General features: G+C 36.5%; 1 protein-coding gene across 4 annotated transcripts in view; it reads right to left on the minus strand.

The window, feature by feature from the left end:
• The window catches only part of LOC150102902 (uncharacterized), a 646,700-nt gene that overhangs the window by 233,148 nt on the left and 387,595 nt on the right, over positions 1–25,957 (minus strand). For all 4 annotated transcript variants that reach the window (XM_090397408.1, XM_090397406.1, XM_090397407.1 and 1 more), the window contains one exon: positions 7,233–7,325. In XM_090397408.1, coding sequence (XP_090253534.1) covers positions 7,233–7,325 — 93 coding nt within the window. The remainder of the gene's footprint in view (positions 1–7,232; positions 7,326–25,957) is intronic.

Genomic DNA, 25,957 nt, shown 5'->3' on the forward strand with positions numbered 1-25,957 from the left:
GTGATCTTGCATCTTGTCAGTCTGCTCTTCGGGTTTGACAAGATGTGAATATTTGCTGCACACAGAAACAGTCTGAAAGGATAAAAGTTCGTAGCAAAATATTAACTATAACACTATGATAATACAGGATGACCATAAAGTCGGGAAACATAGATAAATATGCATAATTAATATTACATTACAATACATGATATTTTCAATGTGTTGTCCCTTATTAGCAATGCATAGTTCAATGTGCTATGAAAAGCTGCAATAAAAGAAGTGCATTAACACAGCATTTCCACCAATACTTCCACGTGCATCTGTAATATGTTGCCTCAGATGATGTGTGTCTGATTTTCACTGAATGACCATCTCTAGCATCTGTTTAGCAATACCATTTTATGGCCACCCTGCATTTTATCTGGTAAACTTACATGTGATCTAGTAGTGAAACGAGGCTCAATGATGTTGATGACCATGCCACTTTTTTTTTTCCCCATCAAGGACACAGACAAATCTATTTTCTTTCAGCATACTACTAGATCTAAGTCATTGGCAATATTACTGGTGAAAAATTTGTTTTCGTTTATAATTCCAAAACATTTTCTAATTGTTTCATTAACCACTGCAAATTTGATTGCATTGATTCTTTCAGTTTGTCACTTTTCTATTATCATATATGTTTTATCATCACAGTTGTTTATTTTGCATGTAAATGAAATTGGGAGGGTTTTGAATGGGGATATACAGTTGTTTGCAGATGAAACAAAGCTAGAGAGAGCTATGAGGAGTAGAACAGATGGTGTTGCTTTGCAAGAGGATTTGAATAGACTGAATGAATGGGAGATAGTGAGTGGGGTTACCAGTTCAATGTAGCAAACATGCAAGATTTTAAAATTTGGGAAACAAAGATGGGATAAAAAGTATAAGACTGGTAGAGATATCTTAGAGGAAGTGGAGAAGATGAAAGATCTGGGACAATGGTGGATAGGGACCTGAAATTTTGGAAACATTTTGCTAAAATTGTGAGAGCAGCACAGTGGATTATGGTTCTGATGCAAAGAAGTAAGAATATTATGGTTCTATTTAGAAGTGAGGAGGTTATAATTCCATTGTATAAGGATTTAATCATACCACACATGGATTATTATGCACAGATTTGGTTACCTGGTTTTCATAAGGATGAACAAATTTTGGAGAGTATTCAGAGATAATTGACTAAGGTGGTTTCAAGTCTTCGGAATGTTGAGTATGAGGAGAGATTGCAGGTATGCAAATTGCAGAGCCTAGCATATACAAGGAAGAGGGGAATGTGATCAAGACATAAAAGTTGGTAAAGGATAATTACCAGATTAAAGTGGATGAGATTTTTCATAGAATGGGTGGAGATAGGGAGAAAACAAAACATCATCACTGGACACTATATAAGGAGGGTGTGAGAAGTAGATTTTTTGCATGGATAGTAAGGTGTGATTGGAATGCGTTGCCTGAATGTAGTCTGATGATAATAATATCTGTGCAATCATAAGCTATAATATAATTTTCTATTACCTGATTATCAGATAAAGGATATGTAACACAATATAGTTTAATATATAAATTATTGTTGTTGCTGTGAAAATTAAATTAAAAAAATGTTTGGCTTTCATTTTTATGATTTAGGTAAGTTCATCATCCAGTTATTATTATTATTATTATTACCACTCCAAAACCTCATGGAGTCAAAGCCTCATCTGGGAGGTCCTTTTATCACACACACAGCTCATCATACCATGTCTTAAACACATTCAAACTTTTTGCAGACACCACATTCTCAGGCAAGGCATTCCAATCATTCACAACTCTGCACGAAAAAAACCAGCCTCTCACTCCCCTACTCACATTCTCTTTATACAGCTTCCAGGGATGACCTCTGGTTCTCCCCTGATATCCCATTATTCTTTGTAAAACTTCTTCAGCATTGATCCTATAACAACCTCTTACCAACGTACAGGTCTCTATCACATCTCCCCCCTCTTCCTCCAATCCACCAGACTCTGCAAATTACATCTTCTCAATCTTTCCTCATACTCGACATTCCAGAGGTCAGAAACCACCTTAGTCAGTCTCCTTTGGACCCTTTCCAACATCTCTTCATCCTTCTGAAAACCTGGTGACCAAATCTGGGCACAATAGTCCATGTGTGGCCTAATCAAAACCTTTTTCAACGGAACAAGAATCTCCCTACTCCTACACATCAGTGTCCTCTGCATCATTCCCAAAAGCCTTTGTGTTGTCTTCACAATTTTGGCGATGTGTCCCTTAAATTTTAGATCCTTATCCACTAACACCCCCCAGATCTCTTATTTCCTCTACCTCCAACAATATATTCTCACCAAGCATAAATTCTGCATCCCATTTTTGTTTTCCAAATTTTAAAACCTTACATTTTGCAACATTGAACTCACATCCCCATTTCCGTGCCCAATCACTCAATCTATTCAAGTCTTCCTGTAAGGCCACAACATCTTCGCTACACTTCATGGTTCATCCCAACTTTGCATCATCTGCAAACAACTGAATATCTCCATCCAAATCATCACCTATATCATTAATATACAAGTTAAACAGCAATGGACCTAAAACAGACCCCTGAGGAACTCCACTAGTGACTTTCCTTTTCCTGGACATCGCTTCCCCATACACAACTTGTTGATACCTATCAGATAGCTAGTCTCCAATCCAATTCACCAATCTAATATCCAACCCCATCTGCTCTAGTTTGACTGTCAACCTATCATGAGGTACTCTATCAAAAGCCTTTGCAAAATCGAAGTATATTACTATGTATCCTTTTCCTTTGTCCAAGGAAGCAGTCACTTTATTGTAATAAGTAAGTAGATTACAAAAACATGACCTCCCATTAGCAAATCCATGCTGTCCATCAAAGATAATACCATTGTTATCAACCGAACTCTGGATCCCAGTTCTCACAACTTAACCGCAACACCTGACACACAGATAGGCCTATAGTTTGATGCTTGAGTTCGATCACCTCCTTTATGAAGTGGCACAATCTTGCCTTCCTTCCGCTCCTTAGGAACTTCACCGAGTGCAAGACTCATATTAAAAAAATATGTCAAGGCAGGTGTAAACTCCCTGGCATATTCTTTCAGAATATGTGGTGATATATTATCAAATCCCACAGCCTTATTAATATCTAGTTTACTCAACTCCCCATACACCTCTTGCTCACCTACAGTCAGTCTCTCCTCCCCATCATCAACTGCTCTCAATCCCTCCACGAAGTCACATTCACAAGATTGAAAGATCTTTATGAACTGCTCATTAATTATCTCCACCACACATTCTGCATCAGCTGTCTTTATACTTTTTCTTCATTCATTGTCATCCTTCCATAATTATTCTTTCTTTTGCTAGCTACATATCGAAAGAACTCCTTAGGATTCTTTTTCATTCCATTAGCCAACTGTTGTTCATACCTCTCTTTGGCTACCCTCACCAACCAAGTCACCCTCCTTGCTTGGTCTTTGTAGACATCATGGAATTGTTTATTTCCACTTCTCCTATGCTGCTTCCACAATGCCCTCTTTCTCTGTATTGCATGCTTAATCTCTTTATTCATTCATCTCACACCCACCTTATTTAACCTTCTCACCCTTGGAATACATTTAGACATTGCATCTACTAAACAGTTTTTGAAAATCCCCCAAGCTGCATTGATCTCTTTTCCCGCTAACTCCTCATTCCACGCTACACACGCAAGCTGTCCCCTGAGCTCTTCATAATCACCCCCCCTTGTAGTTCCACATATACCCTTTTCTCATAGAGGTCCTCGCACTGCTGGCAACCACCCAGGTAATCACCTCATGGTCACTCTCACCAGTTGGTGGATGATGACCAAATCCAAGACCCTCAATCCTCGTGTGCCCTCTGTTACATACTGTCTGAGGTAGTTATCCCTCAAAAACTCAAGAAACGAATTTTCTTTACTTCCAGTTGCTATCTCATCATTCCAGTCTATATTGCCATAATTAAAATCACCCATAATGATCACCCTTTTTTATTTACTTGGCTAATTTGATTGTACATTTCATTATCACCACCATCCACATAACCTGGTCTATAACAACATTCCACCAAGTATTTGATTCCATTCACCTCTATCTCACACCATACTGCCTCAAAACCACTGGCACTATTTCTCTCTTGCATCTCTACCTTATATGGACATAACTCTTTCTCTATCATCAATAGCACTCCCCCCTCCCTTTTTACCCCTTCTGTCTTCACGAAACACATCATACCCTTCCATCTCTATTCCTGTCAGGATGTCATCTTCTTCCACCCATGTCTCACTTATTCCAGCAATCTTTGGGTGAACAGACACAATTAGTGCAACCATTTCAACTGCCTTGTTTCTTATACTTCTAGCATTTGTATACAAACACAACAGTTCATTTCTGGATCTAGAGTTAGTTTCACTGATACCACTCACTCGATGTGATCTCTCCATGCTCGACCGGGGCCATTTCCCTTTCTGCTTCTTCATTTTAAAACCCTTTTCAATTCCAACTGTTTCCTCTTGATCCCTGGTCATCCCATTCCTTTCCTTCCTACACATGCTCACCTCCTCTTGGAGCATCCACCTTTCTCATGCTGTGTACCCCTGTCCATTCTGAGCCTCCTCGTTTCCTTGCTCCTGTTGCACACCCATTCTCTCATTTTCTATACTCATACGACTCACTTCCCCATTCATAACCACCTCATCAATCTATCCTGTCTTACTCTCCCGCTCTTCCACATCACTTCCCACTCGATCTGATTCATTCTCTCTATTCACTTCTCTACCTTCCAGCAGCAGTCTCTCCAAGCGACTCACACCATAACCACTCAAATGCAGTCCATCGCTCCGTATAGAGCTCACTTCGTCCCTCAAAGTCATTCCATAGATTAACAAACTGTACTCCCATCTCCTCACACATTTCAACCAGCATATCATTCATAATCCTTGCTCTCCGCCTCATTTCACCACAGTCATACATAGGCAACACGCTAACTACCCTTCCTGTCATACTATTCTCTTTTATCCTTCTAAGCAGCCTCCTGATATCCATTCTGACACACTCTTTTTCCCCTCTCAAATCATTCATACCTATTAATACTATTAACTCTTTTGCTCGCTCCTGCCTCATATCCAATGCTTCAATCACTCTACTCATTTCAGGACCTGGAAAACATACCTTGTGCATTCTATCCTCCAGCACACCTTTAATAATGGAGTCGCTATACAACTCCACTCTCATCTTTCATTAACTCTTTCATGCCGTCATTATTTATTTTAATAGTTTTTACCCGAATTTTCTTAATTTCATTCCACATCCATTTCATTTCTTGCCTCATCCAATCCAATTCAACTTCCAAATCTCACGACACATTCTCTTTATCATTCAATCTTTCTAACTCTCAAACCCATCTTCTCACTTTCACTCTCATTTATCCTTCTTTGTTTCCGTACTTTCGGTCCCAAATGCATCCAACTTTCGGTATCATCTTCCCATTTTCACACTCATTCATCTTTCTTTGTTTCTGTACTTTCAGTCCAACATGAGTTATCATTCATTATTTTTTCGCTATCATCCATTCTTTCGATTTTTTTCACTTTCGATTTCTGCGTCACGCCATTTCTAGTTTCATTCGTTCTCTCAATTTCGTTTCATTCCACCACTCTCACCTCACTTTCGTCCCTTTTAACTTCTGTTACGGTTTTCAATTCGCTCTTTTTCTTTTTTACTGATTTTTTAACATTTTTTCGCATCTCTTTTTTTCACCATCCTTCTCTTTCAAACGTGTGCTCATTTACCCCGCAACAATCTCGCTACTAACATGTTCTGCCATCAATTTCATATTTGCATTCATCAGTTCAGATCACACTTCGCACAAACCCTCCCTCCATTCTCACCAAATATCCACAAATCATTTATGTAATCGAAAGAATACATATAACAGACCTCACACTAAATGAAACGACTGAAATCTAAATTAAAGTCATGGAATGACAATGCTGCTGCCATTTTTCACAGGTTACTAAGTCTAATAATAATGATTTCGTAATTAAGTTTTGGCAAAAAAAAAAATCCCCCACACTAATAAAACCGGTAGCGCACAACGTTTACAGCCTCTCTTATTCAAACAATTATCCATATATATTTAATTATTCCTAGAAAACTTATCCCAATCAGGAGCTCATCTTATACATGTCACTGCGCTTGACCCACGAGTTATGCTACAAGAAACTCAAGGTTTGAAAAATGCGTTAATTTTTCAAAAAAATTTTTTTCAAAAGCAAAATAACAAATGAAGACAACCATCTGCTGAAATAAAGACATGAGATTATTACCCTTTTTCTGAAATCATTCCACTTTTTTAATTCACATGAAACAGTAGCTGTGCCATTATTACCATTCGATCCCTTTATTTTGAATTATCCACAGATTTTAATACTAGTTTATTCCATTAAAACCATGCTATAATTATCTTATAAAGGAATATAAAGTTTGATATATAAAGTAATTGGACAAGAATAATGATTTTAATGATATTTGAATCAAGTTCAAATTAGTCATTCTGGTGAGCTATACACAGAATAGTCATTCAATAAATTCTTTAAAGTCTTCTTTTACGTATACCTTTCAAGATATCATCATGCCACTTTCTTTTAAATATTTACAATAATATTGAATCTTTGTGTTTTCAAGGTGCCTATCAATTTTGTTAAAAATGAGATGCATATTCAAGATAATGTTCATGTTGAAAACTGTCACAGGTAGTGCATAGTGAGATGCTATGTTTTCTTCATGTTCATGTTTGAAACCAAAAATGAGCCCCCCTTTTCCCCTATGTAAATTCCTTTTTTGATTATTAAATGGGTTCTTTCTAATTTCTTCCCTTTTCAACTCATGAGTGAGTTGAAAAGGGAAATGAAATGAAATGGCTGAGAATAGTTTTTAAGAATGAAAATTTAATATTTCAATATTGAATTTTTATTTGTTACTGTTTTTTTTTCCCTTCCTTTTGCTGAATATTGAATCCAGATGGTGTGTATCAAGAGAAAAATGCCTTTTTCTGATGACTATTCCTTTACATTAATAACTCTAGATGTTATAAAGAGAGTTGTATTAATCTTTTGAGGCCTTGAGGAGGCAGGTCTGGATTCAACATCTAATAACATAAAAATCTTTGATACTTACAGTGCTGATTCCAAATCCTATTATGCCCATAATGTCTAGAATAATGTCAATGGAACCAACTACTATTTCAGGGATCATGAATGTTACTCGATCCTATAAACAGAAATGTGAATACTGTACAGACATGCATAAGAAGAAGACAGGGTCATTCGTATTGAAACAGAGAAGTCAACTGCAATTTCAGACAAAAATGATTAGTTTAAAAAAATTCCTTTTATATTAATTCCTCTCATGAGAGGCTATTAGCATTATTATGTTACTATTAGTACTTCAGGTGGGCCAAGGGTTTGATAGTTTGGAAATCAAGTATGAGAGCAACTCTTGAATTGGCTCAGTCATTATAATCTTATCCATGGATCAAGTGACCTGTTACAATCTCAAGTCATATCTTAGTTGGTCCTCCCAGTAGTCTCCATCTTAGGATATACTAAAGAACCAGATAAACAGGATACCTGTTTACATGCTCAGATTATTAATTAATTATATCTTTTTTATCACTATTATTATCATTTTTACAGGTATTTCAATGGAGTTAGAATCCTCATTATGGGAGACCCATACTAACCATAATTCACACGATATTATCATTAATCTCCTTAAGTTCATACACTGTCAGGGTACTCACAACTATCTCTAAAAATCAATTCCATTTATTCACAACTCTCCAAGCAAAAACCTTACTAACCACACTGTTACACAACTTCAAAAGATAAAGCCCTCCGTAGTGCAATTGGAAGAACGATGGGATGTTGTACCCTTCGAATGGAAAATGCCTAAGTTCGATTCTCGTCGTGATGGGAGGAATCTTTATATGGAGTGTTCAATTAAAGGTGAGTTAGCCGATCTCATATGAAGGTAGCAGGGTTTTTTCTCCCGGAACCTAAGGTTTTTCATCCCACATATAGACAAATCGGGCTTTAGGACACACGCAATTTACAGACAAAAATACTAGTGATGATGGTGGTGAGCAGTAGATAGTTCTCAAACTTTTTTTGTCTGGCGGCACACTAAAATCAATAAATAAATTTCATGGCACCCCTAGTATTATTTGCTTTTTATAGAGAGTAAAGTGCCGAATAATTGATTCTGAAAGACTCGCATATATAACCCATAAATAAATTGATATTACAGATACTAAAGATATGAAGGAAAGCGTGTTTAAAAGAAAACAGATTTTATTTAAACTAAATTGGGTTATTTTCAAACAACCCAAAAACATACAAAACAAAAGCTATTATAAAGGTACAGATAATAAAATATGAACTTTAATGTGAAATATGTGCCTGGTGTTGTTTGCATATTTCTTTGATATTAGGCCTTGTTTTTGAGAGACATATTCTCATCTCATTTTCAAGGGCATTTAGTCTTTCTCTCTTCTTTGTTTTAATATTTACGAGTGCAGAAAAACCCAGTTCACACAAATAAGATGTAGCAAATTGCAATAAGATGTTAAGTGCTTTGAATCCTATATTGGGATACTCCTTCATGTTGTTATCCAAAATGAATTCAGACACATTTCTGAATGCTTCAATCTCAACGTAGGATCGTTACTTATATCAATTAATTCTTTGGCTTCTATAAGACTTAACTCACTCATTGCTGATGTTGACTCTACAAATGGATTTTGAATCCAATCGTATAAATTGACTGAAAGGTCTGGAAAATAATGGTCAAATTTTTCTTCTAACGATGTTAAATGACAGTAAATAAGCTTTTGCAGATCAGTGTTCTTACATTTTCCGGAGGCAACTTTAAGGAACATTTCTACAGGGTTTTTTCTCCCGGAAACTCGGGTTTTTCATCCCGCATACAGACAAATCGGCCCTTCAGAACACACGCAATTTACAGACAAAAAATACTAGTTGTGGTGGGCGGTTGATGGAGATGATTCGTAGTAGAGGTTCGGTGTAGTGGTTGAGACAGTTGTAGGTATCCTCCCGCGATGAGTCTTCGGACTCCTTGGAGGTATCAATAATAATAATAATAATAATTTTATCTTCTGCATTTTTATTTTATCTTTAAAAGCTTTAATTTTATCTGTAGATGTCAAAATATTCTCATTTCTTCCTTGCATGTTGGAGTTCAGCTTGTTCAGATAATCGAATATGTCTGTTAAATAGGCTAGTTTGGAACACCACAAATCATCTTGTAATAATTTATAGAATTCTGGTTTGTCTTCATTTTGGAAAAACATTAATATTTCTTCATTAAGTTAAAAAAAAACGATCCAATATGTAACCTTTTGAAAGCCATCTTACTTCGGTATGAAGAAGAAGATTCTTGTAATGAGATTGCATCTCTTCACATAGTCCTGCAAATATTCCAGATTTTAATGGTCTGGCCTTGATATAATTAACCATCTGAATAATTTCTTCTAATACACTTTTTAATTCAAAGACTATTGTCTTTGCCACCAATGATTCACGATGAATGAAGCAATGAGTCGTTATAATGTTCTCATTTTCTTTTCTAGCAAAGGAAACAAACCCTTTTGTAATTCAAACCATAGAAGGTGCACCATCTGTACATATACCCACACAAGTTTTCCAAGATAGACCATTTGTATTAAAATATGTGTTCATTATATCAAAAATATCTTTTCCTGTCGTAGTTTTTTCGAATTCCTTGCAGCATAGAAATTCTTCGATGATTTTATCATCTTCAATGAATCGAGTAAAAACAAGTAAGTGTGCACTGAACAGAGAAATACTAAAACAGACAGCAGGACAACTAACCATTCATTAGTTCATTTTCCCCAGTATTTATGTGCCGTCACATATCTAGTTACTACGACACGTGGTGATCTGATGAAATCCCAGGATATAATATAAGAGTGATACAAAAAATGATAATTTTTATATACGCTTCATCCATTAAAATCAAAATATATAATTTTTTTGTTTTGATTTAGTTATTTGTGGCAATTGAATATTTTGCTTTTTTCAAATAAACAATTCAAAATTTCGTGGCACCTAGTTTGAGAACCACTGGTGTAGATGATGGAGATGGAGAGCTGTAGAGTAGGTGTCCTCCCTCGATGAGTCTTTGGACTCCGTGGAGGTGTCATGAAATAATGATTACCCGTTCTCTATCCATCTCTCATATATTGAAAAACATCATTTTGTGTCAATCTTATGAATTTTAGAAACTTATAACTCTCTATCATGTCCCCCCTCTTTTCTCCCTATCAACTCATTTTGCAACCCAATCTATCCTATCCTTCAATCTATCATCACCTTCAATCTATCCTCAGAGAGTATTCTATAGACTTATCACCAGCTAAGTCATTTGTCTAGATCCTTTCCACCATCTCCTCATCCCTAAGAAAACCCAGGTGATGAAATTGATACACAGTAGTCAAATATGTGGTCTTATCATAGCCTTATAAAGAGAGATAATAACCCTCTATTTGTCAATGTGTTCTTCAACATCCACATAATCTTTTGAGCTATTCTACCTTCTTTTGCAATATGAACTCTGAGCTCCAACTTTGTCCACCAAGACCACCCTCAAAAATCCATAGCCTCATTAATTTCCTGCAACCTAGTACCATCAGTATAATGCACAGTATGTAATATTTTCATCACTAAGTACATAAGCTTACATTTTACAACATTAATTTGAAAACAATTATCCTTAGCCCACAGTGTCAATTAGGATATTCACATCATTTTTTCAACTAGTGCCCTTCCAAATTTTGCATCATCATCTCCTCTTTAAAGTTTCCCCACCAAGTGCGTACTTTGCATCCCATTGTTGCTTACCAAATCTCAAAACCTTACACTTTGCAACATTGAACTGATAGTTCCACTTACCTGCCAATTCAAGTCCTCTTGTAATGCCATAACATCCACTTGACTCTGCTGCACTTCCCAGTTTTGCATCCTCTGCAAACAGCTGCATATCACTAGATAAACCCATTCCAATATCATTTACATACAAATTGAACAACAATAGCTCCTAAAACTGAAACCTGGGGCTCACCACTAATGAGCCCCAGACCTTTCTCTTTCGGGATACCACACCCACATATATAACTTTCTGATACCTATCTGACACCCAGTTACTGATCCAACTCAGAAGTCTGTTATCCCGTCCCATCTGTTTCAATTTATTTAAGAGCTTGTCATGTGGCAGTCTATCAAAAGCATTTGCAAAATCTAAGCATACCACTGTATATGCATCTCCCCTGTCCAAGATATTTGTCACCTTGTTATAGTACATGAGGAAGTTAGTGAAACATGATCTCCTCTTTATCAAACCCAAGCTGATAACCACAGCAGGGCCGCATTTACCATTAGGCGCAAGATGGGGCCTCACTCTCTAGGGGGGGCTCAATTTAAAACCTTACTCCTCGGAAAGAACAATAAAAAAAACAGCGTAGTTATAGTTGAAAAATAAAATACTTATTTTTAAATATTAAATTCATAATATAAAAACTAGAGGTTGCTGAAAAATTTGTGAGGCTTCCAGCTTCCATTTGAAATACATTTCCATAGAATATAAAACTAACAGGAACTCTGTATTCCATAAAATTCGTGTATGTAAGCGTGTTCCATTTCTTTGCTGGACGTATATACATGTCCAGCAAACCTGGATCATATTCTGTCCACCTGCTGAAAGAACATGGATAAGAAGTGCAGTTTGACTGTCATGTCCATTAGAAGGTGCGATAATCCTTCACGCTAAAAAGAACACTTAACTACATTACCAGGCGTACGTAGTAGCTACGTTCTGTGGCCTACCGCAAGAAACGCAGTTGCTTGCCATTTGCTCGGTAACCGGAATCTAAGTTATATCAGACTAAATACCTATGAGTTATATTCATTTTGCTGCTTGTTTTTATCATATAATTATAGTTTTTAATGCCAGCATAAAATAAGAAATCCTTTCATACTTTCTTCACTTCATATTGTATCACTTTGGAAGATCAATGTCACTATGAATTTTTTTGCTAATTATTTTAATTGCCAATACATTTTAAAATTCTCCAAGAACTTGATTGAAGATAATTATTTTTGTCAAACAATTATTTTATAAATTCATGAAAATCCGAATCTAAAAATGAATACAGCCTCCATCTATTCCAAATTAAGTTTCCTATTTTATTCATAATCTTAGTTCGAAGATTAGTTATGATACGTAAATCTTGAATCATATCATGTAATGCAGTGTTTCTCAAATTTCAGATATCTGCGTACCTCTTCTTAGATTTTCATTATTACCAAGGACCCCTAATGAATTAATTAAAAAATAAATTCATTAATTTTAAAAAAATTTAAAAAATTCAATTAATTAAAATTAAATATCCATTTTATTTAAATTTATATGTTCATGTAAACCAAAAATATTATTTATTTTTAAAATTTGGTTCCCTAGATATGTCAGACGACACACTCATCAATTTCATTTGATCCAGATGCAATATCAACGTTTCCTTGTTGCTTACAGCTACTTGTATTTGCTATATTGCTCTCTTTTGATGGTTTAATAAATCCAATCTTTAACCAATGATCCATACGTAAGAATTTGAAAGCTAAAAAAAAATACTGTATTTACTCGAATATAACTAACTTTTTTCCCAAAATTAAAGCTAAAAAATCGTGTTGCGAGATACGTGCGGGAATTTTCGGAAACTAAATTTTCAGAAAAAAACTGAAAATGGTGCGACTTACCAAGAAGCTCCTACTCGCTATCACTACTTTTGGCATTGAGAACAGTTCCTTTGTGTGTATTGTCAAAGTCATCTACCCAAATAGCATCATCTTCTTTCCCATTATTTCAAGCAAAAATTACCAATAATTTACAAGACCTGAGATACGTAGAGCAGCGAAGAACTGCATGATTGGTGCAGTATTAACAAAAGATCGCACGAACCAAAGACAAAATTAACATTTCAACAGTTGAGTTGAAATGCTAATTCCCTTCAACCAAACTCCATAATATCTGAAACACATTCACTATATATTTCTTAGTTTTAACAAGTTAACGACGGGGGTGGTATCAAGCAAAACCATATGTTCCACCTGCAACATATGGTTTTGCTTGGTCTAATAGCAGTCTCTGTTGGAGAGGGAATGTGATTCATTAGTTAGTGCTGTTTTATCCCGGTTGTCTCTAAATGCACTGTTTGTTGAAAAATATGACTCCTTTAATTATGCATAGAATAAAATTGCCACATACCTCCCTAACAACCTTTCGCGAACCCCCAGGGGTACACGTGCTACACTTTGAGAAACACTGATGTAATGCATAATTTTTATAACATAATCTGTAGGTTTTTGCATTTCAACTTTCTTGGTTTTCCCCCTAATCACTCACTATAAATCAAAATAAACGGCAGTTATGAGGTCAACTGTTATGTACATATTTTCGGCTAATTTTGATATTATGTGGCAGTTTTGAAGTAGCGATATTTTCCTTATGGTTGATCATTTGAAACATGTGTAGGTGCATGCATCAAAATGAAATTTTATTTTCAAAATTTTCATAACAGAATTAATTCGCTTTTAATGGCTAATTCCCCCCTCCCAATTTTATTTTTCCAAAGTAATTCTACTGTTGCAGTTTTAAGCAAAAGACAAAGGCATAGAATCTCTGATAAAATACCATTGGATATAAATTAAAAAGACTCACAATCGAAAACCCCGAGTAATGCAGTTTAACATAATTTGTCGTTCATAAAAATAAATAAATAAATAAATCGTTCCTAAAATTGAAATGTGTGCCCCATATAATCTTATTTTGCAAGGAAAGGAAGCAAAATGTCATATTTATTTCAATAAATATTATTTAAAAAATATAAATATTTGACATATTTCCAATGCAAACAAACATTTTGATTATTTATTTTCACACATGTGAAATTCGTTTTTATTTGGGAAGAGACACAATAATTGTGCAGCAAAAAAGGGTCATTCCAAGAAATACAGTGCACATAACTACAATAATCTGCTAACGGCAGAGGGGGAGTGAGGGTGATTGCATTTTAACAGATAGAATGCTGATGAAGTTTCATCAGCATTCTGCCTTTTTATTAGGTCAAAGGGATTTTGAGTATATTTGTGAACAGATATATTCAACATAACTTAGTGTTGTAAAAGTGCCGCATTTGAAGAAATATTAGCGGCATAATAATAAAATAGCAAAATTGATAATGCTTCAGAATAACTTGATAATACCAAAAGAAGAGATGAGACACATCTGTAGAAATCTATTATTATTATTATTATTATTAGAGTCCTTTTAATTATGAACTCTATAAAGATATACTTAATAAATTTGTATTTTGTGTTTTTAAATAAATAAACTAGTTTCATTTTGTCACAGATGGTTTTCGCTGGACTACCTGGACTTTTAGACTATTGTTCTTATCAATTTTGTAAAAACTCGATTGTAGCTTAAATATTCCAAGGCACATTACATTGATTTTTTACTTAGGTCGAGTACCATAAAAATGTTGTAAAAAATAACCTTGTTTGTCTCTGTATATTTTGTATTAGATATTTTTGTAAATAGCCCTTTGGAAATTAACTGCATATACTTCTTTAATAAGAATATGTTAGAGTGCTAAAAACAAAGGCGATGTTTTTTGCCGGAGCTGTATGTAATACATCTACATAGCAGCATTTAAAAGGTTGTTTATTAAATTTTGTGTGTATGAGAAACACTTACAAGCTCTGCACGTAAACACCTCCGAAGTCAATCAGAAAGGTTCAAACAACTTTCAATGAGCAACTTTCAACAAACAACTTCAAAAGAAGGCACAGAAGAGAACAAAGAGTGGGCCGAACTTGAAACTTAAGATGAAAGAATCATGCCGAATTCTTCGGGGGTTACAAACTTCGTGCGAGGTCTCAGAGAAGGGATAATAAAAGAGGACAGAGCCAATCATATAGGGCTTCCCGGATCCAGAAGTCGCTAGAGAGAGAGAGAGAGAGAGAGAGGGGGGGGCTTCCCGTTTCCAGATGTTGCCAGAGAGGAGCTTCCGGTTCCAGAAGAGAAGGCTTCGAGTTGCCGAAAGTAGATGTTCCAATCGCCAGAGAAAAGCTTCCAGGCTAGAGAGGAATCCCAGTTGACAGCAATTCGACAGTCGTCCAGGTATTTTTGGCAAGCCCAAGAAGAGGAGAAAAGGCGAGACAAATTACCCGAAGCACCTTGGCACAGAAATTTTTCTTTTAGCCGTGGGAGAATAACTTTTTGCCGGAGCTGTATATGAGTACTGCAGGGCGCAGTTCACAGTCCGCTATTTTTCCGATGAGATATTTCTGAAGCTAGATTTCCTGATGGAAGCTCAAGATCTGAGATGAGAGCATTGCCTTAGAACTTTTGGTACAAGACCTTTGACTGAATGTGCGATACAGAGCTTTTTTAAGTTATATACCTTTGTACAATTCCTCTTATAATGTGTTTTAGTTGGACAATTAAGATTTAGATTAACAGTAACAAGAAGTGTCATTAAGATAATCTATTGGCATTTTGATGCTGATATACAGTTTGTAAAAGTAACTTAATAGAGAGTTAGCTAATCTCTTTGCAAGTATACTAGAAGTTTAATAAGTGGAAATTGTAAACAGAGTAAATAAGTTGTTGATTTAAAAAGTTTTTGCGATCATTTTGAAACACGTTCTGTGTGCTGCTGCTATTTGTATTAATTAGTTGGATAAGAGCAGTTTCTTTATCACATAAATAGAGCATTTGAATTTCAAGTTTATTATTATTTATAAATTAAATTGATTTTTCAGTTCATTTTATTGTGCATCAAGATTCTAGTCATTTTAGGGTAAAATGTTGATGTTAGCGAGTAGCAAGTTATCGTTACTATTTATTGCCTCCACGTTTTAACTAAAGCTGGAATTATTATGCTTATTACTGCAACTTAAAAAAACAAAGCTGGAGTTGAATAAATCTTGTAATAAATAAATGTTGTAATTCCATAAATATGATGATTTTTGCTATAATTTTTATTACCGTAAATTCAAAATTTTTATTTTTAGTGAGAATATCTGAACTTTACAGTTCATGAAGTTCCAATTTTTACCTTGATTAGCAAGCTTAATTTTATTGCTTTTAAATTATTTTTTTTTATTTAAAAAAAAAAACTTTTATCCTTATACTGAATTATTACCATACCTTTTAATATTTTTTTGGTATTCAGAATTTTTGTAGCAATTATGATGCTTGTCAACGAAGCTTGTAAAACAAAATCAGCGTTTTCAAAATCAATAATCAACACTGCAATTGAAATCTTTCACAGAAAGATTTTAATTACATTTTTCTTTAAATTAATTATGATTCATTTACATGGAATATTTAAAAGTGTAAATAATATATATATATATATATTTAGAATTACATTAAAAGGTTTTAAACTATTTAGAAAATTTAATATTAAATATAAAGTATCGTAGAAGTTGCATAATTATTTATAATCCATCGATATAAGTTAGTCATTTATTTATATAAAATGACTTACAAGGTTGCTAGTTTAATATTACCAATATTTTTTTAATATTAATATTTATTGTATACATGTGAAATTCGTTTATATTTTTGAGAAGAGACACAATAAATAAATTGTGCACCAAAAAGGGTCAAATATTGTAGACTAGTAAAGGAAATTCCAAAAAACGGTAATTAAACTGATAGATTAGTTACCGTTATTTGGCTAGTACTTGTAAAGCAGTATACTGTTATATACCTAATTATATGGTTAAAGTAGTTGTCGCAGTCGGTAAGAATATATTATTCTTATTTTACTGTTACACGTTTATTTTAACAAAAATAAGATACTACTGTTTCTATTTTTGTATTTTTTAAGCTTTTAACGTAATTGTTTATTTTATTTATATGTTTATTTTGGATTTAATAAATATTTATTTTGCTTTTGATAGATGAATACACATAATGATGCCAAGAAAATTTGAATCCGGAGCTAGTAAAAGAAAACGACTTAGAGAAAATGAAAAACAGCTAAAGAGTCAAAAGGGGACAATTTTGTCTTTCTTGCGTTCTGAAAATGAAGAATTTCGTAGAACTGAAGTTGTACTTCACAGTTCTCGGAATTTTATTATTATTATTATTATTATGTGACACCTCCAGGGCAAACACTCATCGAGGGAGAGTGTGCCAACTGCATCGAACGATTGAACTCCTTCCAACTACTAACCGCGCTAGTAACTAGTAACTAGTAACATTACTGGCTTAACGGGTGAAGCAAAAGCTTTTCATATTCCCGGTTATCTTAACAGAGACTGTGAGTGGAAAGAGTTTATGAGCTATATTGCTCGCCCTGATTGGGCTAGGAGATTAATTCTCAGTGAGGGGGTTTAGGATGGCTTTAGGTCTTTTGTGCTTAGAATAGTCCGTTGCATCATAGTCAGCGGCCAGTTTGATCAGTCTGTTAGGATGCACACTTGCCTTTGAAAAGAATTTGGTTGCTATAGTCCGCATGAAGGTGTATATATAGGGGACCTCCGTGTCGCGGTGCAGTTGGACAGTTCGGATGAACCATGGAGCACCCAGGATCATTCTAAGACACTTGTTCTGAATGCGTTGTAATTTAATGATATTTGAGTTTGAAGTATGGCTCCAGGCCGGTGAGGCATAAGTGAGTATTGGACGAACCATCAGTTTGTATATGAGAAGTTTGATTCTGGTGCTCAGTTTGCTGTTTCTGTTTATTAGCGGATAGAGCTGGGCTATGGTTTTGGATGTGTTTGCACAGAGAGTCTTGATATGGGAGTTGAAAGTCAGTTTACTGTCCATTACTACACCAAGGTACTTGATCTCTGTTTTCCACTGAATTTTTGTGTTAAAGAGGAGAATATCTTCTTTGGGAAGCACTGATCTTCTAGAGAATAAGACGGCTACGCTCTTCTGAGGATTCACCTGGAGACGCCATTTGGCAAAATATTGCTCTATTTGCAGTAGGTTTTCTTGCAGTTTCTTGATGGCTAGGTGAGGCTTTAATGATCTGGCCAATATCGCTGTGTCATCAGCGTAAAGAGCTTTAATTGAAGATAATGGGTTGTGTGGTATATCATGCAGGTATAAGGAGAATAGGATTGGTGCTAGTAAGGACCCTTGTGGAACTCCAGCCAAGATGTGTTTCTGTGAGGACACCACTCCACTTAGTCTCACTTGCATGCGCCTATCGCAGAGGTACGTCTTTAAGAGTTGAGTGATTCCGATTGGGATACCGGATGATATAAGCTTGTATAGTAAACCGTAATGCCAAACCTTGTCAAATGCACTGGCTAAGTCTAGGAAGACAGCCCCAGTGCATTGGCGCCAGTTAAAACCTGTGATGATATGTTCCACCAATCTGTGTATTTGTTGTGTGGTACTATGCAACTGTCTGAAACCAAACTGCTCCTCAGGCAGGATGTTTAACAGGAGTACAGAATCTTGAAGCCTAGTAAGAATTACCTTTTCAGCAATTTTTCCGAGATTAGAAATGAGACTGATTGGTCTGTAATTCTGTGGCAGAGTGGGATCCTTTCCAGGTTTATGAATTGGAACAACGTATGCCAATTTCCAGTAGGAAGGGAAATACTTGTACTGAAGTATGGAGTTGATTATGTTTACCAAATGAACAATAGCTTTGCGAGGTAGAAGTTTTATAACTTTGTTGGAGATGCCGTCGGGTCCAGGAGCCTTTTTATTTTTGAATTTCTGAATATATTTCAGCAGGTGAGGTGGGTGTGATTAGAGTAGAATGTGTGGGAGCAGACTTGAGTGAATATCTGACATTACGGTGTATCTTGTAGATATGACTAATGTCAAGGTGACTGTATGCAGGTTTGCATTGATTTTCAAGATGATTCGCTATTGCCTCAGCTTTATCAGCATCGGTGTGGATGAGACCTGAATCTGTTTGCAGAGGGGGAAAAGGTTTATTTTTGTTCTTGATCTTTCGGATAAGATTCCATACAGAGTGGCTGTCAGCGGAGATGGAGGTCAGTTTTTCTTCCCAGAGTTGAGTTCTATGAGCTGCGAGTGCATCTCTCACTGCAGAATTTAACCTATTTAAGATCCGTTTATCTTGTGGCGCCCTAGTGTTATGGTATCTTTTTCTAGCCTTATTTTTTTCCCTAATCAGATTCATAGTATCTTCAGGCAGGTGGTTGGACTTGTGGGTGGTTGCAGGGGTAGTAACTGTTGTACAGGCTGCTGTAATCTGTTCTGTTAGATTTTTGACAGCTATGTCAATTTCCTCTTTTGATTTAATGATGGGAACAGGTCCAATATATTTCGGGAGCATCTTGGAGAGCCTTTCCCAAGGAATAAATGAGTGAGGGGGTGGGGATGATTTTTCAAGATTTCCTAATTTTAACCTTATTGGATTATGATCTGATGATAAATCATTGATTGTTATTAGATTGTATTGGAGTCTGATGTGCTGCAGTATGGCTATGTCCAATACATCGGCCCTACCATAGGTGTTGTGATGGGTGGGATCAGCTGGGCCTATTACGTGAAGGTTGTTGAAATCAGCATAGTTCTGTAGTATCTGTCCATTTTTGTTAGTGGAGTGGCTATTCCAGGTAGAATGCTTGGCATTTAAATCACCTGCCACAATGGTAGGCTCTCCAGTGTCAAATATGGCGTTCAAATCAGAAGGTAGTAGTGCTTTTTGTGGTGGTGGTATGCTGCAAAAATTTTTAATTTGCCTACTGAGCTCGTGAGAATCTCGATGCCAGTGATCTCAAGATTGGAGGTAGTAGGAATGTTTATGGAGTGATGAGAGATAAAATTTTTGATGAAAATTGCCGTGCCTCCACCTCTGTGGGTTGATCTGTCAGTTCTATACGACTGATATCCATAGATTTTGGGATTGTCAGCTGGTCTTAGATGCGTTTCATTTATTAGTAGAACATCTGGCCGATGTCTGTGGGCAAAATTTTGGAGTTCTAGGATCTTATTTCTTAAGCCGTTTGCATTCCAGGCTATTATCAACTAACCGCGCTTAAACTTGCTTACCGTTTTGTGAGTCATTAGTAGCAAGGCTATACCAATCGAACAACAACCTTTTATTATCAGGAGGAGATAAAAGTGAAAATGAAGAACATCAAAATGATGTGGAAAACATAGAAGGCGAGAAAGAAGTAAATGAAACAAATCAAGAGGATTCTGAAGAAAATTTTCAATCGGAATCTGTACGTACCAGCAAGCAAGCTATCTCTTATCCTACCAATATAGCAGTGTGACCACTTACTATTAATGAACAGTTTATCGAGCATATTTTAATAAATATGCTCTAGAATGTTGGTAAAATCGAAAATTTAAAAAAAAAAAAAAGAATAAACAGAACACAATAGAATATATGTCAGAAATGTAAATATATCACATTTTTACTGTAAAAAGGCGAATGGAACAAAGGAGAAACGAGAGTTTCTGAAAAAATTAGAAATTTTTTCAGAAACCAGCAACGCAATTTACTGCTTTGTTTGTAAATTGTTTTCTAAGTCAAATATCTTTTATCTTTTATCTTCTGTGGCTTGATGGATGTCAGTCCCGTGGACTTTACTCTCTACATCGCTCTGAAATTCTCTGTTTAATGGAGAAATTTTTGAGCACTTGGCTCGCCCTTATTAGGGCTGTGTTGAAAGGTTTCAATCTGTGATCAGGGCCGCCTTTGGGCGTTTATGTTTCCATCTGTCATTTTCATCATAATTGGATGACTCACGAATGAGTAGGTTGGGATGGAGTGATGCTTGAGTAAAGTACTTGGTTGCTATCTGGAGGAGAAATGTAGGTATGTCTTGCAGGTTTCCATCTTGATGGAGAATGGTGTTTCTTACAAACCATGGGGCATCAAAGATCATTCGGAGGCATTTGGTTTGGATTAATTGCAGTCGTTTGATGTTGCTAGGAGAGGTGTGACTCCATGCCGGGGAACCATAAGACAGTATAGGTCTGATGATTGTTTTGTATATTCTTAATTTGTTTTCTGGACTGACTTTGCTTCTGCGGTTGAGTACAGGGTAGAGCTGAGCTATTGTTGAATTTGCTTTATTTCAAGCATGAGAGATGTGGGAGTTGAAACTGAGACGGTTATCTAGTATGATTCCCAGGTATTTTACTTCTGTTTGCCATGGGATAACCGTGTTGAACATCGTGATTGCTCCATGATGGTCTGCTTTCTTCCTTGTAAATAGTATGGTCGTACTTTTATCTGCATTAACATCTATTCTCCATAATCGAAACCATTTTTCAAGATTTTTAGCTGCAGTCTGTAATCTTTGGGTGGCCAGGTATGGTTTGAGCGATCTGGTGAGTATTGCCATGTCGTCCGCATAAAATGCCATGATGGTTGATGTCGTACTTGGGACATCAGAGATAAAAATGTTAAAGAGTAGTGGTGATAATAGGGAGCCTTGTGGGACACCTGCTGTGATTCTTCTTGTAGTTGATCTGAGTCCTCGAAGTTTCACTTGAAATTTTCGGTCTTTTAGGTAAGAGTCTATGATTTGAATGAGGTTTAGTGAGTATTTTGCAGTAATTAGTTTGTGGATGAGGCCTTTGTGCCACACTTTATCGAAGGCCTTTGCCACATCTAGGAAGATTGCACCTGTATGCTGTCTCCAGTTGTATCCAATAGTGATGTATTCTATGAGTCTGTGGATTTGTTGGGTTGTACTATGTCCAGTTTTAAATCCAAATTGTTCTTTTGGGATTACACCTAGATTCTCTGTTTCAGTTTGGAGGCATTTAAGAATTACTTTTTCTGCTATTTTCCCCAGGCTCGACAGGAGGCTGATAGGTCTGTAATTCTGGGGGAACTGGGGCGCCTTCCCTGGTTTGTGTATAAGGATTACATCTGCTTGCTTCCATCGAGTGGGAAAATAATTGAGTCTTAGCATAGCATTAATGATTGCCACGAGATGCATTACTGTTTTATGAGGAAGTACTTTAATAATTTTGTTTGAAATCTGATCAGGACCTGGTGCTTTTCTGTTATTGAGGTTCTTGATAATTTGGTGTAGTGTAGTTTGAGTTGTCATGGGTGGCGGGACGACGAAGTGCATAGCGTACTTGCTTGTGGATTTTTTCAATGAAGCGCAAGTCCGCATGAGTATAGTTTGGTTGAAATTGCAGCTCCAATGAGTCTGCAAAAGCTTCAGCTTTTTCATCGTCTCGGTAGACTATACCTTTTTCTCCATGTATTGGTTTTATGTTGAGGTGATCGTTGCGAAGGGCTTTAGTCATCTTCCATAGCGAGTTATCTTCAATGCTTAAGGAGCTTAGTTTTCTCTCCCATTGCTGATTTTTATGGTCTTTGATTGCATATCGGACTAGGTTTATTGCTCTGTTAAGCTCTTTTTTATCCTGGGGCGATAGTGTTGAATGGTACCGTCGCCTAATTTTGTTTTTGCTTCGGATAAGTTTTAGGATCTCTTCAGGGAGCAGGTTAGTTTGGGTTGGAACGGTGACGGTGGAGGCTGTTGTAAGGCCAGATTGGATTGTTCTTTCTAGTTTATTGATCGCTATGTCTTCTTCTTTGGGTGAGGAGATAGTTGTAACAGGGCCTGTGGTGTTACTGAGAATTAAGTTGAGCTTCTTGAGGTTTATGTAGGATTGTTCGGGGATGGTTACTGCTTCTCTGCCAAGGCTAAGCAGAACTGGATTGTGGTCGGAGCTAAGATCATTAATAACTTGCAACTTGAAATGATATGGGGTGTTTCTGAAAATGGCAATATCTAGCACATCAGGCCTGCCCATTGGTCCATAGTGAGTTGGTTCGACAGGACCTGCTATGGTGATGTTTCTTGACATAGCAAATTTGTGTAGGCTCTTCCCGTTGTTGTTGGTGTTTCTACTATTCCATGCAGGGTGTTTTGCGTTTAGATCTCCTGCCACTATTGTTGCTTCGTTTGTGTCAAGGAGTTGGGAGAGGTCTGAGGCTAGAAGTGATTTGCCTGGAGGGTTGTAGACTGAATATAGTTTTAAACTGCCTGTGTTTTTTGTTTGTATTTCAATTCCTGTTTCTTCCAGGTTTATGGTTGCTGATTTCTTGATCTCATTGTATCTAATGCTATTTTTAACAAATATAGCAGTTCCGCCCCCTCTGGCATTAAGTCTATCTGATCTTAGTAGTGTGTAGTACTTTATTTTGGGGTTGTCACAAGGTCTAAGGTGCGTCTCATTGACCAGAAGGATGTCTATCTTGTATCTTTCAGTAAATTCTTTTAGTTCTAGGCGGTTGTTTTTTAGCCCGTTAGCATTCCAATAAGCAATCTGTAGTGAATTATTTAAATTGACCATGTTATCCATTAATCATAGAGAAGATGACTTGTGTGCTTTTGAGGAATTTATTGGTGTCAGCCTGACTGGGATTTGTTTTGCTAAAGGTTGTCAACATCTCTCCTAGTGTGGCAGCTAGGATTGTTGCAGTGGCTTGGTTGCAAGATGCCGGTTTATTATTAGTATAGACGGCAGAAGCATATGACTTTTCAGGAGTAACAACCCGCGTTTTGCTTTCTGATGTAATTCTCTTCTGATTGGGCATGGGCAGAACCTCTCTAGTTTTCTGCAGGTTGAGTGGATAAATTGAGCATCCCTTGTAATTTGCTGGGTGTGGGCCGCCACAGTTTGCACACTTAGCAGGTGTGGTTCGTGGCTTGACGCAAGTGTGCGAAGGGTGGTTGTTGCCGCATTTGACACATTTGAGTTCTGCTTTGCATAGCTTTTGTGCATGTCCATACTTTTGGCAGCGATGGCATTGACCAGCTGAAGCCTTTCTTCTGAGAGGCTCAATCTTGATGACCAAACTGCAAACTACTTTAAGATCGTAAATCTCTTTTTGCTCTTTACTGATCTCAACCAGGACCAGAGGCATAGGGCGCTTGTCCGATCGGTACATCCGTGAAATTTTAATCGGCTCTAGGCCTTGTGATTTCAGATCAGTAGCTATTTCTTCGGTTGGAATGGTCTCAGCCAGCCCTCTAATTACTACTTTTAAGTTCTTTTCGCTTTTAAGCTGAAATGTGTGATAAGGAGCATTGAGATCATCCAGCAATCTGGTGAGTTGGCGGTAGTCCGAAATACCTTCAGGTTGAATTCGGATTCCTTCATCTGTGCTCTTTGCTGATGTAAATTTGATGTTTACGTTCTTCATCTTGGTTGTTATTAATGACCATTTTTCTTTGGTTCTCAAGATTATAGGTTGGATCCTCTCTTTAGGTTGTGTCCTGGATTCGGTCTCTATTCTTACGTCAGGTTGTGCTGTTAACTCCATTGGAGTTGTTTTTTCCAGGGATTGAAGAGCTATTTCAGGCTCTGTTGCTGGGGAATCTTTCTTACGTTTTTTCCTGCTGACAACCTGATAATCTAATGAGTTATCTGAGTCCACTAGGGTCTGATCATTAATCGGTGACATGATCTCTCTAATGTTATCTTGAGAAGTGCAGGGGAGAGGGTCAGGGGATTGGCAGTCCTCTGTTTCTACCTCCTCAACCTGGTGGATTGCCACCTTACCTGGCCATTTCCTTTGCAGCAGGCCTCCTACATGTTTAAAGATAGCCAATAGCTGTTTAAAGTCAAGCTCGTCATATGGAGACTCCATAGTTGAGAGAAACTAACAGTTTCCCAGGTAATCCTGTAGACTGAGAGTCTACTAGCAAATCCCGTAGACACACTAAGGTGTCTACCAGCAATAAGATGTGGCGATATAAAATACAACAATGGCGATACTAGCGGCAGTAGGCCTAGCGTATCGCCCTTGTAAATTCAATAGACTTACCTCGGTAAACCAGTGTTGAAAATAAAGTGCCTGTTTATGGCAGCAAGTAATTAACTGATATTATTAATGTATATGAGCATAAATCTCTAAAAAACATATCAGTCAAATTCACAATTCACCATCAAAAATACACGGCACGAAACACTAACACGCGAGACGCCATCTTAGCTCAGGTCCTCCTCTAAGTCAAATAATAGCTTAATGAAGGGTTTTAATGACTTGGGAAATATAACACGAACCTCACGTGATCACGATTCTACTGAGCATATACGAGCGATGTGCACATATAGCAAAAGAAAATCAAGTTCTGTAAATAGTCCAATTGATTCTGAATTGATCAAACAAATACAATCTGAAGAAAATTATCGGAGAGATGTTTTAAAAAGAATAAAGCTACCATTAAGTTACTGAGTAAACTAGGGCTAGCATTTAGAGGAAATACAAATGATATTTTTTCTGATTCTTGCGAAAATTATTTATCGTGTTTACATTATTTAAGTGAATTTGATGATTTTTTAAAACATCACATGAAAATGTACGCCAACTGTGGTTCTGGCAGATCAAATTATCTTTCTTACCATACTTGTGATGAATTCATAGCGTTAATAGCTAAAAAAACAAGAGAAATATTAATATCAGAAATTAAGGAAGCTGCTTATTTTGCAATAATACCGATTCAACGCCAAACATCGCCCATAATGACCAACTAGCTGTGCTATTTAGGTATGGTGCTGCAAATTCTGACATTAGAGAAACATTTATCAGGTTCATCAGAATTACACAACATAATTCCTTATATTTAGAAGAGGTAGTATTAAAAATATTAGAAGAATTATCTTTGGATATAAAAATCTGCAGAGGGCAAAGCTATGATAACGCTGCCAATATGAAAGATATCTATACAGGTTTACAAGCTGAAAAAACGTAGTCCCTTTGCACATTATATACCATGCTCTAGTCATTCCTTAAATTTAATTGG

Source organism: Typopeltis vanoorti, chromosome 9 (genome assembly GCF_054136105.1).
Source record: "Typopeltis vanoorti isolate ZY-2024b chromosome 9, IOZ_Tvanoo_1.0, whole genome shotgun sequence".
Lineage (NCBI taxonomy): Eukaryota > Metazoa > Arthropoda > Arachnida > Uropygi > Thelyphonidae > Typopeltis > Typopeltis vanoorti.